The 16,802-nt window shown below is 38.0% G+C and overlaps 2 protein-coding genes and 1 long non-coding RNA gene across 8 annotated transcripts; 1 reads left to right on the top strand and 2 right to left on the bottom strand.

Annotated features, from left to right (window-relative positions):
- Nucleotides 1–213: 213 nt before the first annotated feature.
- Nucleotides 214–1,456, bottom strand: LOC113053139 (uncharacterized). Its single transcript, XR_003277170.1, has 3 exons — nucleotides 1,378–1,456; nucleotides 1,216–1,295; nucleotides 214–1,047 (listed from the first exon to the last, which is right to left on the bottom strand). It is a non-coding gene; the product is annotated as an uncharacterized LOC113053139 (long non-coding RNA).
- Nucleotides 1,457–1,550: 94 nt separating this feature from the next.
- LOC113053137 (uncharacterized) lies at nucleotides 1,551–6,493 on the top strand. 5 transcript variants are annotated; one of them, XR_003277167.1, is made up of 5 exons: nucleotides 1,553–1,877; nucleotides 4,789–5,168; nucleotides 5,278–5,446; nucleotides 5,526–5,658; nucleotides 5,884–6,493. XR_003277167.1 is itself a non-coding variant. In XM_026217905.1 (5 exons), the coding sequence occupies exons 1-4, from the start codon at nucleotides 4,307–4,309 to the stop codon at nucleotides 5,653–5,655; spliced, it is 990 nt and encodes a 329-aa protein (XP_026073690.1). In that variant the 5' UTR covers nucleotides 3,468–4,306; the 3' UTR covers nucleotides 5,656–5,658; nucleotides 5,884–6,493. The 5 variants fall into 5 exon arrangements, 2 of the variants coding, with proteins under 2 accessions (XP_026073690.1, XP_026073689.1); XR_003277169.1 differs by having other exon boundaries at nucleotides 1,556–1,877; nucleotides 5,100–5,168; XM_026217905.1 differs by lacking the exon at nucleotides 1,553–1,877 and having other exon boundaries at nucleotides 3,468–4,928; nucleotides 5,100–5,168.
- A 6,549-nt stretch (nucleotides 6,494–13,042) lies between these two features.
- Nucleotides 13,043–14,718, bottom strand: LOC113053742 (oligodendrocyte transcription factor 1-like). 2 transcript variants are annotated; one of them, XM_026219011.1, is made up of 3 exons: nucleotides 14,459–14,718; nucleotides 14,159–14,309; nucleotides 13,043–14,026 (listed from the first exon to the last, which is right to left on the bottom strand). In XM_026219011.1, the coding sequence occupies exon 3, from the start codon at nucleotides 14,023–14,025 to the stop codon at nucleotides 13,321–13,323; it is 705 nt and encodes a 234-aa protein (XP_026074796.1). In that variant the 5' UTR covers nucleotide 14,026; nucleotides 14,159–14,309; nucleotides 14,459–14,718; the 3' UTR covers nucleotides 13,043–13,320. The 2 variants fall into 2 exon arrangements, with proteins under 2 accessions (XP_026074796.1, XP_026074797.1); XM_026219012.1 differs by lacking the exon at nucleotides 14,159–14,309.
- Between the last annotated feature and the right edge of the window lie 2,084 nt (nucleotides 14,719–16,802).

The following is a 16,802-nucleotide window of genomic DNA, read 5'->3' as shown; positions in this document are numbered from 1 at the left end:
TATATATATATATATATATATATATATATATATATATATATATATATATATATATATATAAATGGCATATACTGTAGTGGCTATGTGTAGATATACTGTAGTAGAGATGTGAATGCCATTGTGTTACATAAAATGTCAAAAAGCACTTATATTATATTATATTATATATTATATTATATTATATTATATGCTAATGATACATATTCATACACTGTAAAAAAAAAACACGGAAAAAAACGAGCAAATGCATGGCAGCACAGGGTGCCAAACGTTTGCCATTAATGAAAATAACGGTAAAACCCCATGAACTGAAGTAACATGCTTACACAGCAACAGGAAAAAAGAACATTGACCATACAGTACTATAAAATGTTTAAAACGTAATCTGAAATAACATATTTTGTCTGTATAATTGCAAATACATGCATAGACCATTAAATGTAATGGCATTATTTGACTGTAAGTTCACGTAACATGTTTAAACCCTTATTTAATAAAACATGTTTTAACTGTAAATATAAAAACTTGGTGTAGCAGTTGTTTAACTAAACATGATTTGAATGTAGATATAAATGACATGTTGACAACATTACTTTATAAAGCATGTTTTGACTGTAAACTGAAATCATGTTTTGATCATTATTTAACAGTTTGACTGTAAATTGAAATAACATGTGTTGACCGTTATTTGAAAAAATGAACTGTGATGGACCATAATTTTGAAAGGGATGTACAGCATTTTGATTTTGATTATGGCTCACAGATAATTGTATATGTAGTTCATGAAATGTATGTTATATGTCACAAAAAGTAATTAGAGAAAATAATTTGTATTTTTCCCTCTTTATTTTCTTCTGTTACAGTAGTTTCCATTGTAAATAACAACAATATTAAAAACTTTAAACAGTGCTACAGTACCATCATCTGAACATCGCTTATATGCTTAAAATACAACATTGACAATTCAAATTAATTTCATCATTGCATCTTCCACAAACTACACTTCGAACAGAACAATGGTCTCCAATTAAATCTCCATGTTGATGCCTTTAAAAAATAAGAGAGAAAATGGTTATATATCATACATCACATATCTATATTCATTATCTCTGATCATGTTACTCTTTTTATATGTTCTTGAGTTTCGTACATAAAAAAAAATATTGTTTTTTTACTTCAAAATTTTTTTGTTCATTAAATATGTAATGCACTTACAAATTTTATGATGGTCCATGACACCTTACTTCAGACAGTTTAGTGATGTGACCTCACCCACTGACAAGGCCAAGGGTGCACTGCAACAGAAGAAACAACGTAAATATAGTAACACTTGTTGATTACAATTTTATATTTAATATTACATGCCAGCATATTTACCCAGTATGATGACCTCACAATGTCACAGGAAATTTCCCCTTTTGCTTTCTATGGTAGACAATTTTTGGTGTGCGTTTCTGCACTGTTTTGACCTGTCTTGTTAAGTCCCGCCTTACGCACGCCATTGGTCAAACTGCTTCTCAATCATTGGCCTCGGCCCAACGCCATCAGCCAAGAGACAAAGCAGCAGCCTGTTAACTGCAGGTGGCACATCATGGCTCCAAAACAGCGTACAAATACCTCAAGGAAAAAATCTCTGTGTTTTTGTTTTGGTCGGGAAACGTGCTCATTGACGTGGCAAATAAGCTAAAACACGGAGGGGAGTTGGGTTCGCTGGAATATTTACAGGCGTCAGTTTGTTTTCAAAAATCGTAAGTGACTTTGTTAAGTAGCTTTGTGAGTAAACGTGACCGTTTAGGCAACATATTCTGCTGTATGCATGCAATATATAACAGAATGTCAACAAAACAATCATGGACCTCGATGTCGAGTGGTGAAGGGTAAGTGTTAAAAAAAATCTGTTGACGTATCATCCAACGTAATGTAAAAGTTAATTGGCAACAGGTGAATACAATTACAATGGCTAATCACATACGTTTTGAAATCTTATTCTTAATGTTTGACGCAAGTTGCATTAAAAAGTATAAAGGTGTTTCAGAATTGTGTTGTTGTTTTAGAACGTTGCTTTCACAATCATTTAAGAACACTCATATGCATGGACAACGGATTTCATCTTATGCAAATTTTGTGATTGCTCTCTGAAGACAGTTAAGGGATATGTTAATCATCAAATCGTACACCGACATGAAGCAAATGCTCAGTTTCCATGTTGCTTCCCAGAATGCAAATTTAAATTCTCAAAATACAATGCTCTCAAAGCTCATGTTTATCGCCATCACAAAGGACCACATACTCATTTTGATGATTCGACGGGCACGTTTGTTTGCAACAATACAGACTGTCAACAACAATTTACAGACATGAACAATGTCCTGTCTCATCTCAGGTCACATTTAGCCAAAGGAGAGGTGGTGTGTTGTCCTTTTGAAAAATGTGACAAAAATTTCAGTTTAAGATCAAGTTTCACTGCCCATGTTTCACGAAAGCACAGGACTTCTACATTTGCACAAGTACGGATTATGGATACTTTATCTGAGCAACCTTCTTCAGCATTTTTTGATGTTACTGAGGAGGAGGTTGATGAAAGTGAATTCACTGACTCCCTGACGAAATGTAACGCAAAGTCATTGTACATGAAAAATCTCTGCCTGTTTTATATGCAGCTACAAGCAAAATACCTGGTGCCATCGTCAACCATTCAGATGATAGTGGAGCAATATCAGAAAGGAATTTCTCAGAGAAAAATTGCAAAGAGTTTGAAGTTATCATCATCTGCAGTGCATAATATCATTCAGAGAATCTGGAACAATCACTGTGCGTAAGGGTCAAGGCCAGAAAACCATCTTCGGGCCCTTAGATGGCACTGCATCACATACAGGAATGCTACTGTAATGGAAATCACAACATGGGCTCAGGAATACTTCCAGAAAACATTGTCTGTGAACACAATCCACCATGCCATTCGCCGTTGCCGGCTAAAACTCTATAGGTCAAAAAAGAAGCCATATCTAAACATGATTCAGAAGCGCAGGCGTTTTCTCTGGGCCAAGGCTCATTTAAAATGACAATGCCAGACCACATACTGCATCAATTACAACATCATGGCTGCGTAGAAGGATCCGGGTACTGAAATGGCCAGCCTGCAGTCCAGATCTTTCACCCATAGAAAACATTTGGTGCATCATAAAGAGGAAGATGCGACAAAGAAGACCTAAGACAGTTGAGCAACTAGAAGCCTGTGTTAGACAAGAACGGGACAACATTCCTATTCCTAAACTTGATCAACTTGTCTCCTCAGTCCCCAGACGTTTGCAGACTGTTATAAAAAGAAGAGGGGATGCCACACAGTGCTAAACATGGCCTTGTCCCAACTTTTTTGGAATGTGTAGCTCTCATGAAATCTAAAATGAGCCAATATTTGGCATGACATTTCAAAATGTCTCACTTTCAACATTTGATGTTATCTATATTCTATTGTAAATAAAATATAAGTTTATGAGATTTGTAAATTATTCCATTCCTTTTTTACTCACAATTTCTACAGTGTCCCAACTTTTTTGGAATCGGGTTTGTATATGTGTAGGTGTATATGTATACAAATCTGCAGATTTATTGTACACTAGTCAACATTTGAAGAGTTTTGGGTATTGGTTTTAAGACAACTATTATGAAAGGTTTTGATCCTCTTAAAATTTTGACTAGTGTAGTTTGATGGTACAAATCAAACTGTGATGGCACGGGGCCTCAAAACATTGATTTTGGAAATTGCATACATTGTGATCCGTACATGTGCCACTGTGGTGATTACCTGGTGCATGAATGGCCAAAACGTCTCCAGTTGAGTCCGCAGCTTATGCCAGCGGAGAGTGAAGACTGTTGTGCATTGTTCAGAGCAACTACAGGGCCACAGTGCAGCAAATCACCAGCAACACGTTACATGTGCCCATTTCATGCTAGTGATTTGTTGCACTGTGGTCCTGCGGTCCCTGTGAAAAATGCACAACAGTCTCCCCTCTGACAATAATGCACTGCAGACATAAAACAAGTCTGTGCACCACTTTAAATGCATACTATATATAGTGGCACATGAACAACCCACAAAGCCCCATGCCATCTCTGTTTGTCCGTTATTAAACTTCAATAAATCTGCAGCTTGGGAATAGGCAATTTTGCCAAAAAATTACAGCTGCATGAAAAGTGTTCATCCTGTAACCTGTGGACATTGGCTTATCTTCTAGGTGACAGTAACTGTGAAACTTCGTTTTATGACCATGACTGGCATTATAGTTTTGATGTTCCATGGCAAAAAATGCCAGCAAGTTTTATGGGAAAGTTGCAAAATGGCGAAAGGCCAAGTTGCTCTGAGAGAAGAAAGTTGGTCCGCATTGTTGCTTCTGAGATCCTGGAAGTCAGCAAATGTCCAGCAAAAAAACATGTATCAGAAATAGCCCGACAAATGGTGATTGCATACCCAAAGTCTTTCAGAGATGAGATTAATTCCCAGGTTGTAGGAAGTGGATATGATTCTCTCCTCAAACAACTGGTGTGTAGAATTGACAATTTGAAAAGAGCAAAAGCTATTAGTATACCACTTTGTGGTACTCTAGAAGTATCAACAAAGAAACAAAAATTGTTATATGGTTGTATAAATTCTGATCCACAACTGCTAGTTGGAGAAACATCTGAATTGCAGCAGGAAAAGAAAGAGAAGTTGGTAGTAATGTTTCAAAATAATGAAAGTGATGTAAAGACAATCTATGACTTAATGACTTCTACATACACCCCTCAAAGAAACAGCATCCAATCTGGAAAGGAAACCAAAGATTTACTTGATGAGTGGCCATATCTTTTTCAGCCAGCAGGAATGAAAGCACACTTTAAAGAGCTCACTGGCATTGACATAAACAACAGCTTTGAAGAATCTGCTTCCAGTAAGTTCAGAAGAATATTGGACTACTTTCAATTTCAGTGCACAGAAAGAGCAAGCAGAGCAGGGAGAATCCTCACAAAGTATAGAGCTGGAGGGGATCATGTTTGTGGGGCCGTGATGTTGCTGCTAACCCATTTCAAAAATGACCAAGACCACTTTCTTGTGATGGTAGAAGACACCTCTGTTCCAAGTGATATATGCTCAGAACAGCTTCCAGCAACACCATGTATAGTAGTGTGTGGTGGGTATTATTTACTATGATCTTGCAACACAATAATTCCTGGTTTTGGGTGATCAGAACTCACATTCTGTTAAATATTATGTCTTACTGATTTTGTGTTTTTTCAAAGGAGAGAACCCACTGACAGCCAGTGTGTACATGGTAGCAGTAGACCAGATGATTGTAAATGACCATCTCTTGAGTTTTACAGAAGCCCTGTATCTGATGTTCTCTCTTTACTATATATTGAACATCAGTTACCCTGTAGAACTGGGAGCCACACTAGAATTCTTGCAAAGGTATTTCATAGACTGCATTCCTTTGGTTAAGAAGCATACAACAATTATTTAAGGATATTGTTTGTGTTGTGTTTTAAAGGTGCATCTTTAGGATAAATCCTCATAAAGGTACCAAGGTGGAAAAGAGAGAGAAAAAGAGAGCGGACTCTGTCAACCCCAGAGTATTGAGTCTGACATCAAAAATTGCTGCATTTGATTGGGGAGAGTAACAGGTATAGAAGCTCTGTTGTCTTGTATAGCAGTGGTAGACTTCATCTTCTGTGTTTATCATTCATCGATGATAAAGTGGACCAAAGGACAATCATTTTTAGAATTAACTCCAATAAATGTGATTTAATTGTCTGTGGCCAAAACTGAGAGTATTTGGTTAAGGCTTGTTGCTGTCTCTGCTCTTCTTTTGGTTTGGGTTTTAATTGTAACTGTTTGTGTCCCCACAGATGTGGTCTTTCAGAAGATTGACATTTCGCTGAAGAACAGGACAGACCGACTTTTTGTACTTCAGTGCAGCGCTTTGTTGCTTAAATCATTTTTATTACCTTGTGACGTGATTAGGATTCAGTTTATATTTATTTATTTGATTGGGACAGTGCATGTTAATGAACAAACATGGAATACATGCATGTAAACATGCTGGATTGTAGCCAAAGGCTAATTTCCATCCGTAGTCCCACGGGCTAAAATCACACGGGTCACAAAACATTACATAATAAAATTTACATCTACAGTTAGTACATCGTTTATCAATAAATTAGCTAAAGCCCCGTATACAATATTCACATAATACTTGAAAATTCATTCAACTTCAAAATTATCAGAATCCAGGCCCAGTGTTTTTGTTTCTTTTAAACTGAACACATTTGTGTTCTGAAACATGCTTTATCCATTTTCTCCATGTGACATGTTCAGGATTATCAGAATTAATGTCGATTTATTTTTTTTTTAAATTGAACAAATTTGTTTTCTAAAACATGACTTTTGCTGGGAAGTGTTTTTCCATTGTTTGATCTTGAAGGTTTGCTATATAATAAAAAGCTGAAGTTGTTTACAGCAATACTCTGGCTACCATAATTTATTGTATAACATTTTACAAAAATTTGTGTTTCAAGAGTATTTTTAATTAGTTTTTAGCATTACTTCTGTCGCACAGTATACAAAGATGTCCCTCTACATTTGGTTTAAATAAATAAATTCACTAGAAAAAGATTATGGCATGAAAACATGTAAGCCCAGATTTGCTAACTATTTGTGGCAGTGCACACTTTCTGAATGTGTCAGGGTTTTCAGAAGACATGATAGAAAGGCATGTACAGTGATTATTGCATCTTTATTGGATATGCATTTGTAGGAAATTTCCTTTATGAAAGCGTCCCTTAACCCTTTTTGTGCCTGACCTGCCAGTAATGGTTGCTAATTGCACTTATTTTTTATTTGGTCATTATGGAAGGGAGCTGCTGCAATTCTGTTCTTGCACATTGATAGTTTACTCGTAGAAAACATTCAAATTCATCCTGAAGTTAGTTGTATTTTCTCTGCCAAAAACAATATTAGCACATTTTAAGTTAAGATGCTTGCTATTTACCTTTAATGTGATAAAACTGAAAATCTGTCTTGTACTCTCAGGTTGTATAACTTTCTTTGTGGTTAGCAGAACAAATTAATTTATTTTGACTAATGTGCACCTAGGAAGTTTAAGAACCACTGGCTTATAGATTTGGCTTTTTTGTGATTAAAACAAAGCCATTTATTTGCAATGAAAATTTAGAAAATGTTTGAAAAGTGGAAATAAAGTGCTTTACTAAGAGAAGAGTGTTTATTAAAAAAAAAGTATTTATTGGGTAGGCTTAGGGGTCGGTGTAGAAGGGCTTTTATTCTCACAACAATGTAGCATCCATTTAACAATTTTAATAAATATAATCATTTGCACTCTGATAATTATTGGATCCTGTTAATCTACAAAAATAGTAAGGTGCAACTATCTGCCGATATAGATAGCATCTAATTAGTATTTACACTTACTGCAAATTTGATAATTCTATTTATTAAATGAAAATTATTTACACCTAATGTAAATAGCATTACGTAAAAATTAATTGGGTTGTAGCTCGTTGTCTAGGTGACTGTGATTTTAAATAGGTGTCGTTTGTGTTTTAACGTTTAGCTCAAGAATAGGGAAGTTCGAATAGCCTATGTGAATATTACCAACTTCACTAAACTCCTTCTTGAGTTAAGAACTGACCACATTTCTTTATATTTGAGTCCAAGTTCAAACACTATGAAACGCTCCATTAACGTATACGGAGCTCTGAAACACTGCCAGCGGGACATTAAACAGGAAGTGTCTGTCCGAGCTCAAAACAGGTTTTACGTGGGAACGCTAAGTTTCTCGGGTGAAGGCAAAAGATTTGCAAAAAAAATTCCACCACCACGTCCCCTTGAGGGCTCCGTAGTAAATATCATCTACTGCTGGTTACTTCGGATTTTGATATGGAAATCATGACAATTAGCTTACCTTAACAATAAATGGTTTTCCTAAAGTGGTGTAACAAGTGGGTTGGACAGGAGTGTGTGTTTGGATGAGGATACCAATAAGTGAAACGCATTCTCGAAATGTGACCTCTTTAACCCATCTCAGTGAGGGGTGAGCGCACACACACCCCCGGAGCAGTGCAGGGATAAGTCGCAACACGCTGGCCGTGAGACTCGAACCGGCAATTCTTTGGTTACAAGCCCGACTCTCTAACCACTAAGCTACAATTGACCCCACAGTAATAAAATTCTCTAACAGCCACAAGAGAAAACTGATGCCTTTCACCATTAACCACAGCGGCAAAAAAACAACAGGTTTTATAAACAACACAGTCCAGCGCCAGATCGCCTCTTTAACAAACGAACGATATGTATGATATGCATAACAACAATAGTAGACAATAGTAGGCTAAACGCTGACTATAAATCAAGGAAACAACATCACCAATGGATCACCAATAAAGTTTAGAAAAGATGCGCAATTTAACCTAATGTCTTCAGTGGCACAGGCACTAGTGTGGAAGCCTCGTTTATTTGATGCTTGTTTCAAAGTCCTTGGTTCGAAACTGTATTTTATACCTTTTGGTATCACAAATCACATCGAAAAGGCATTTATTTTCAACAAAAATGAAGTAGAAATAAAGTGTCTAACGAGTGTTTAATAAAACACTTTATACTATTATTGCATCCTGTTAATGTACACAATTACTGAGATGCAAACAGAATCTGCCAAAATATAGAATATAGCATCTAATTACTATTTACACTTATTGCAAACTTTCGTGACATTTACATGATGTAAATAGAATATATAGCTATTTGTTTTTAGTGTAAATCACAACTGTTGCTTTTTGCACTTAGTGCATAGTCACTGCCTAATTCAACTGGAAAAATGTAGGCTATATTTGGTGTTAATGTATGCATTTTTAGTGGAATTTCACCGTTCTGATGAAAATGAGAAATGACTGTGAAATTCTACTGGTTTTCTCTGTAAAACTAAATTTTTTTCAACTCTGACCAAAAAATATACAGGAATGTTTTTTTAAGGACATGTCAGGATAACAATAGACAACAACTACTGTTATTTAAAGGAAAATGTAATTTTTTTGCAGTAACAAATTTAAATAGTTAAAAAACAGGGAAAATGTACATTAGATGTAAAAGTTAGCATTTTTATGGAATTTCACAGTTCTGGTCAAAATGTCATAATACTGTTAAATTCTACCGTTTTTTTCTGTAAAAATACATTTATTTTTTACAGTGTAGACAATACAGAGCATCAACTCTGGTTACTCTGCTATAGAACACCTGTGTAAACATGAGGGGAACTAACTAAACTGAAGAGACTTGCAAGTATTTAGTTAAAAGTAATTAGTTAGTTCCGAGAAAATGTCAAGCATTGGTTTTATATTTTGTTAGGTATTGTAATTAAATGTGTCAAAAATATTTGAGGCAACTGTACAAAATGGCACATCATTTAGAAGCAGACCAGAATTGATATGCATAAACTGAAGGAGATCAACATGTCTGGTTGGTAATGTTTCAAATATCTTTGGAAAGAAATTTAACTCTCTTTTTTAATGGTGAGTGTGTTAGGCTGCTGGGGTCTGGTTTGTTCCCATGCCACACCACCCTGAAGCACTCACAGTCCTTAGGGGTATAAAGGCAATGAGACACTGTTATGGAATCCAATAAAACGGTGTGTGTGACAGAGAGAGGGTGTGAGAGGAACAGGTCTGTTAATGGCACAGGTCATTACTGGGCCCAGTAAAGTGTGTGTGGCTGATCTGGCCTGGAGAACAGTAGGCAAGAATTTGGGGTGGAGAGGGAGGCAGAGAGGGAGGAATGGATGGATGAGGGAATACAGGAGTTTTAATGCTCAAGGAGATAAAAAAGAGGGGTGGGAAGTAGACAGGGGTCCCCTGTTCCACCCTCCCTCCCACTCTCTCTTTCATTCACATGTTGCAATTTATGGCACAGCATTTCCTATCTCCAAGACTCCCCACGTTGAGAAGAGAGAGAGATGGAGAGAGCAGAAACAATAAAAAGTTTGAAAATGAATTGATAGGATTCTTAGATAATACTAATATATATATATATGTATGTATAAGTATGTTTTTATTTAAATTGTTTTATGACTTAATTAAGTCAGCTTATTTTAAATAAATTATTACATTTGAAATAATTAATTACCAAATACAAAAATAAAAAATAAAGATTTTTAAATTTTCTCAAGAAAATCTTAGTGCACGTTGTAAAAACATTATTGGAGTATGTTTACAAGATAATACTATTTCAGTCTTTCTATTTCAAAATTTAACATTTAATTCAGTGTCTTACTTTCTGTTTCTCTGTAATTACTTTTTTAAATATACTAGCAATTTCGAAAAAAAAAAATATATATATATATAGGTAAATGTAAATGAAGGTAAATGAACCCACCCCACGTTTCTTTTAAATTCAAGTCTAATCACATAGACAATAACTGTTCATTTCTCTTTAGCCACAACATTTAAGGCATCATTAACAACAAATTTATGTAAGTATGAGCAATAGTAATAGTGGTGTTTACCTCAACTAATAATGTAACTGCATAGTGAACATATAGAAAAACAGTCCTCCACTTTTGAAAATTGATCAGTTTTTATCTATGTGTGTGGTGTGTTTTGTGTTAGTGTGTGTGATATATCGATGACTCTCTAACCCTTCATAAGTCACAAAGAGGTTGGTGTTATTTTTGCTGCATTGCTAGAATAAAGAACATGAAGAGGAGAGAGATAAATCCTGGGACATGTGCAGAAACTCTGAAAGGAGGAGTGGAGATCTTCTCACCCTCATCTTTTCACCAATAGATAACTTGCCCTAACTTGGACAAACACACACACACACACACACACACACACATCCTACTCCTAACCCTAGCCCTCACAGGAAACTTTTTACTTTCTCAAAAAAAAAAAAAAAAAAAAAAAAAAAAACTCATTCTGTGTGATGTAAAGTATAACCGTTTTGAAAAGTCACCCCCTCCTTGTAATACCTGTGTTATACCCATGTCATTATACAGAGTTGTATCCTGATATGTCACAAAAACATGCTCACGTTTACCTAGCTTGACTTCTGTTGTTATTAAATAAAGCAATTATTAATTATTTATGAACCACTTTTCCCATGTGAACATGCTCAAAATTTTTCCACTATAGTATAATTCAGTAAACATATTTCAGCACTTAAGCATTGGAAGCACACTTGGTGATATCAGTAGATTCAAAGCAAAACATGATTTGGCCAATTTTGAGACAGCAAATATTAAAAACCACTGCATTTTCCATTATAATTAGATTTTCAACATGTTTTGCTTTATTTGTGAGGACATTTTTCATCACTTGGTCCTCACAAGTATCAAAAACATTACACACATTCTTAAACATGATTGATTGGTTTTACCCAAATGTACTCTCATTAAACAGTTAATGAAACAGATCAATTAATCTGAGAATTTGTGAATTCACAGTACAGATGCAGCACACACACACACACAAACACACATACTCACACAGTGGTTGGTCAGAGCATATATCAGTGAAGTGTACCAGGACACAGGCATTTTGTGGAGAACAATAGGACACCCTGTTGTACTTTCTCTTCTTTTGTCTCATTTTGTTTTGGCTGGATTTAGCTGCACTGATGAGCTGAAGAATGAACACAAAGAGAGAGCAGACCCCTACATCCTTCTCACAATACGCCCACCATCATCAGAGAGAAAGTTATCACCTCAGGAGGGAACAACAGGAGAAGATGGCTTTAGGAAAAGCACTGAAGTGAGGTTAAAATTAGTGAGGTAATCTCTTCAAGTTGTCAGCGGACATAAGGCAGCTATATGTAAATGTAAGAGGTGGCAAGTTAAAGTGTGTGTGTGTGCGTCCTCGCAAAGAGAAGGGTTTTAAGTCGGGGCATCTTACTTTAATCTTTCCTACTTCTCTGTCCCACCTCTCCCCCCTCTGTACTTCTTTTTCTTTTTTTACCTCCTTGTAAGAAAATCAAGGCCTATTAACCCTAATCTCACTTAATGGCATCTACCTCTCCTTTTGTCCAGGGCGATGGGCAACAGACTCCTTCCATTCAGCCTCTCGCCCTCTTTCATGCGCCTGGCCGGACTAATCCCCTTTTGCAGTGGGACCGATTATTCCTTGTATTTTATCATCATGCTTATGATTATAATCTGCATTCTCATTCATGCACCCCTTCCTACAAGATGGAATTGCTTTTCCCTCCTTTCATGGCTTTCACTGTGCACTGAGATTGAAAGAATTGCTTCTTTTTTTCAGACGCCCAGCCTTTGGAGGGGTGAATGTCAGAGTTTGGGTGCTGGAGAGGGTGTTGTTTGTAATTTAGGTAAGTGAACTCTTTTGGTGGAAACACATTTTCCAGACGTTTGAATATGCTGTTCACAGAGAGTAATGAATGGTGCCACACTGGCCCATGTCAACGCATTAACCAAGACAAGCAGCGATCGAGGGAATGGATTAAAGATGGTGAAGCTGGAGAATGAGTGTGGTCTAATTATTATGGGGCTGTCGGGTTTGATGTGGGGTTTGTTTGGGGAGTTGAATGAGGTGGGTTCAGAGGAGGCCGGGGTGAAAGAAAGGCTCCATCCTTGTGCTGCAAAAGAGGTGCACAATTAATTATTTCAATCCGTTTGGATGCAGCCAAGCACACACACACATGCACACACTTACTTTGAGAGGACAAGATAAAAAAAAAAAAAAAACAGGAAATGTGCAGAGAGATGAACTTTTGCACTAGTTTCAAACAACAGACACACACACACACACACACACACACTCCTTCAGTATTACTAGTTTAATTCTTAGCAAAAACAAAGGAGAGAACAACAATATGTGAGATGTACTGTATAGTGTTTTGCAAAAGGAAAAACTAGTAACACTTTAAAAGGTTTAGTTAGCTAATGCATACTTTATACCACTTGAAATGTAAAAAAATTATTAGTAGAAGTGGAAATTAACATTAACCAATTTTTTATAAATGCTAATTTGAACAAGTTTTGCTCAGTGTTTGTTTATGATACTGTCTTTCTTCTGTGGAACATGAACATTTCTTCATTTGTGTTTCAGCAAAGAAAACAGGTTTGGAAACATCATGATGGTGAAGAAATTATGACAGAATTTTAGTTTTTGGGTGAACTATTAACTTTTAGTTAAGGTTAACAAATTGAACCTTTTTGTAAAATGTTACCGAAAAATTAACCAAGACACCCCACCCTTCACAGACATTAAAAAAATAGCATGTTCCTTGAATTATTATTTTTTTAGCCTTTCTCCATGTTGGAATCACTTTGGGAAACGTATGGCGGGATTAACATGCACCACCCGTGTGGTCCGACACACCCCACACTGGCACACCAGGTTCTCCGATATTCTGCCTGACCCCCATGGCAAGGGCTCCTCCTGGGTACCCTGAAGCAGAAAGGGGCACTTTGCTGCACCCATTTGCTGCTCAGGAGGGGAAAGCAGAAGCTGTCCTGGCCCGTTAAGAAACGGCCACCCCCCTGTCAGCAGCAGACGTGGTACAGTCCCACTGATGCCCATCCCGATGCTGACCTCGCCCAGCAGACGCCTCATCTCCTGCAAGGAGGAGCCTAGGAGCAGGATGTAGTTACGGGCCAGCACCAGTGTGGAGATCTTGGACAGGCGCCGTCCGGTCGGAGGGGCTCCAGGAGGGAGGTAAGGGTGCTGCAGTGCTCCACCTACACCAGTGGGAGAAGAGTAGGGCACCATGACCTCTCGTAAAGCATCCATGGCCACGTTGAGGTCCTGCATTCTCTTCCTCTCACGGCTGTTGATCTTTCTCCGTAGCTCCTGTTGTTCCTCCACACTAAGCTCACGAGGGGGTTTCAAAGATCTGAGAGGCCCCTGGAGACCCTCAGCACTGGAACCTGGTCCTCCTGCTCCCGTTACCCGAACCATTCTTGGCATGAGTTGCTGCAAAGAGCTCTCGCCCTGCTCTCTGCACCTAAAACCAGGCACAGCCTGCATTCTGGAAGAAGATATTAAGAAAACATGATTAGAATATGGGAGAAAAATTTAAAACTCAGCATGTTATCTTTGGGATTTACAGAATGTGTTTAGCCAAGAAATTAAAGTTCTCTATTCTTCATTATTTACTCACCATCATGTTGTTCCAACTGTTTCCAAATTAAGTTTGACATTCTTTCTTCTGTGGGACATATTTTGAAAATTGTCTGTTTTTGACCTTGCATTCAAAGTCAGTGTGATCCAAAACGACATTCATTGCACAGAAACGCCTTCAAAATGCCATCCTTTGTGTTCCACAGAAGAAAGAACAACATGAACAGAACATCAATTGGAACACACAAAATGTAGTAAATTATGGCAAAATTTGAATTTTTGGGGTGATCGCTTTATAGTTGTTGTGTTGCTCAGTCCTGTTAGCAGGCAAAGACTTTACCTTCAAGCTATTGGTCCGCACGCTCCAGATGTTCTTCCAGGGATTTCTTGAGTAACAATAAAGCAGTTCACTTCTTCAAGTACATTTTCATCTAGTCACGAGTTAATCTTCCTAAAAACAGTTAAATGCTCAGTTAGATTGTTTGCTCTTTTGTCCATGTAGTTGTCCTTCATGGAGATCTTTAAACTATGGCTAACTAACACACTCCCTAACCATTAGAAGAATATGAGAGAAGGACTGCTGTAATGAGCTAATGGGTTACTCTTTCAATCTCTCTCTCTCTCTCTCACTCACTCTCTCAATTTCTGTTCCTGACGCCCCCTCATCTGCCCTCCATGCTAATGATTTGATCAACATTTCAAATGGTTGAAAACCCTGACTGTGAGCACATGCCCCATATTTATTAAATGGGTTCTGAAGATGTCTTTATTTCTGCTTATATCAATGCAATACTGTTATATTTTTGCATGGATAGGATATATGGTGACATTGATTTTTTTAGTGATTGACTGAGGAAGCAAATTAACAAGTGAGCCAACAAATAGAAGGCCTAATGATTCTCGGTACAGGTGGCAAACCGGACAGTGAAAGACTGATTGTAAAACATACAAACAGTGTAATTATCTCTTTTCCCAAACTATTGACACATTTTCTTTTAGCCTCCCTCTAAACGTGAGAGGAAGGAAGAGACATAAACAGAAAGCATGTTGTTCACGTTGAGAGCAGGAGGTGAGAACACAGAATCTTCTGTTTGTCTTGCAGGGGTGAGAGGAGGGTAAGAAGGTGGCGGCACCCGGTCCCGGTGAATGGTATCATGGCATCCATGCACGCATACTCGTAGGCTCAGACAGGAAAGAGATTTTAAAGAGCAATCGGAACGCCAGGCACCTGCAGGGCAACAGAACACAACCTGCCAGTGTGTTGGGGTGTGTGGAAGTGTGTGTGCCTCTAGCTAACCTATAAAAGACAGCCTGTGATGGATTAGAGCTGGGATGTTCGTCAGCTGTACGTTTGTGAACGTGTGTGTGAAAAGAAACGGCGACAGAAAGGAGGGAGGGTGAGAAGAGAGGGCCGAAAGGGACACCTGCTCTGACACAGAGACAGAGAGAAGAGATGAAAAAGAGAGGGGAAAGAAAGAACCTGGTGTCCACCCACAACAACGCCCCCCTCCCGCTCTCTCTGTCCTTCCGTCCAGTTTGTGGGGAGTTGAATGGGGTGGCGCAGTGCCGGGGGGCTCACATCCGTACCCCCTGCCCCCAGTGCCGATTGCCTCCGTGGGTTTCATGACAAGGCTATAAAGGGTCAGGGACCATTGGAGCCAGGCAAGGGGGAGATGAGGGCTGTCTTTGTGGTCATAGTGTGCTCCGTCTGGGTCAATCCGGCAAACTTGGGCTGGGTCTCTGGAGCTGCACCTGGGGGTTCAATCAACTCATTCACACCAAGCCTGTTTCCTGTAGTTACTAGTAAAACGTGTGTTCCCTTGGCACTGCTGGGGTTCCCATCTCTAAGAGACACATACAACACACACATGCACGATAACTTAATCATGTAAAAACGTTTCAACTGCCCCCACAACAAAATTAAAAGGGAAAACGAATCAATTTTAAGCTGAATATCTCTGTATCATATGTGGATTGCTGTAAATAATATGTTGTTCTGTTCACTAAGGGATGAATCAACATTACTGATATTTGATGATGCATCTTGACATTTTGAATGTACACAAATGCAACTGAGATCACGCAGCCTCAGCGAATGGACAGTTAAAACCCCATTCACTTTCATTGTATGAAAAAGAGATGCCAGTACATTCTGGAAAACAGTTCCAAAGAAGATGAAAAACCTGACCTCTGATGAAAACAAAAATAATACCCATTTGGAAAAACATTGATCAAGCTATAGGCCTTTCTGTAATTTATTTTCAAGTTACTGTTTCAAAAAATACATCTTATCAACCACTCCTTTTGCCAACAATTTCTCACTCCCTTCTCTTATTTCAAAAACAGTTCTGTGCACCAGTGGAAAGCCTCTCTGACAGACACGTGAGCTTAATTACCCAGAAACAAAACAAGGAAACATTGGGCATAAAGAAGCTGGAGTACCTGTGCTAACGTTGACAGCTTGCACTGCTAGCTGTTTTTCATGATGTAGAAGGTCACAAAACAAGCTGATGCAAAAAATCAGTAACATAGTCCATATTCATCACCAGACCATGGATGCCGAGAAACGTATGCTAAATGCGGAGCATGATATTTCAACTGCCGGCTGGCCAGCCCTTCGCCAGATTGTGTCCGTACTGCACATACTGCAGAGCTGTCTTGCACACCAATAAACCTGTATAAAG

The sequence above is a fragment of the Carassius auratus genome, chromosome 34 (genome assembly GCF_003368295.1).
Source record: "Carassius auratus strain Wakin chromosome 34, ASM336829v1, whole genome shotgun sequence".
Taxonomy (NCBI): Eukaryota; Metazoa; Chordata; class Actinopteri; order Cypriniformes; family Cyprinidae; genus Carassius; species Carassius auratus.
This window is presented reverse-complemented; position numbering and strand designations above follow the sequence as displayed.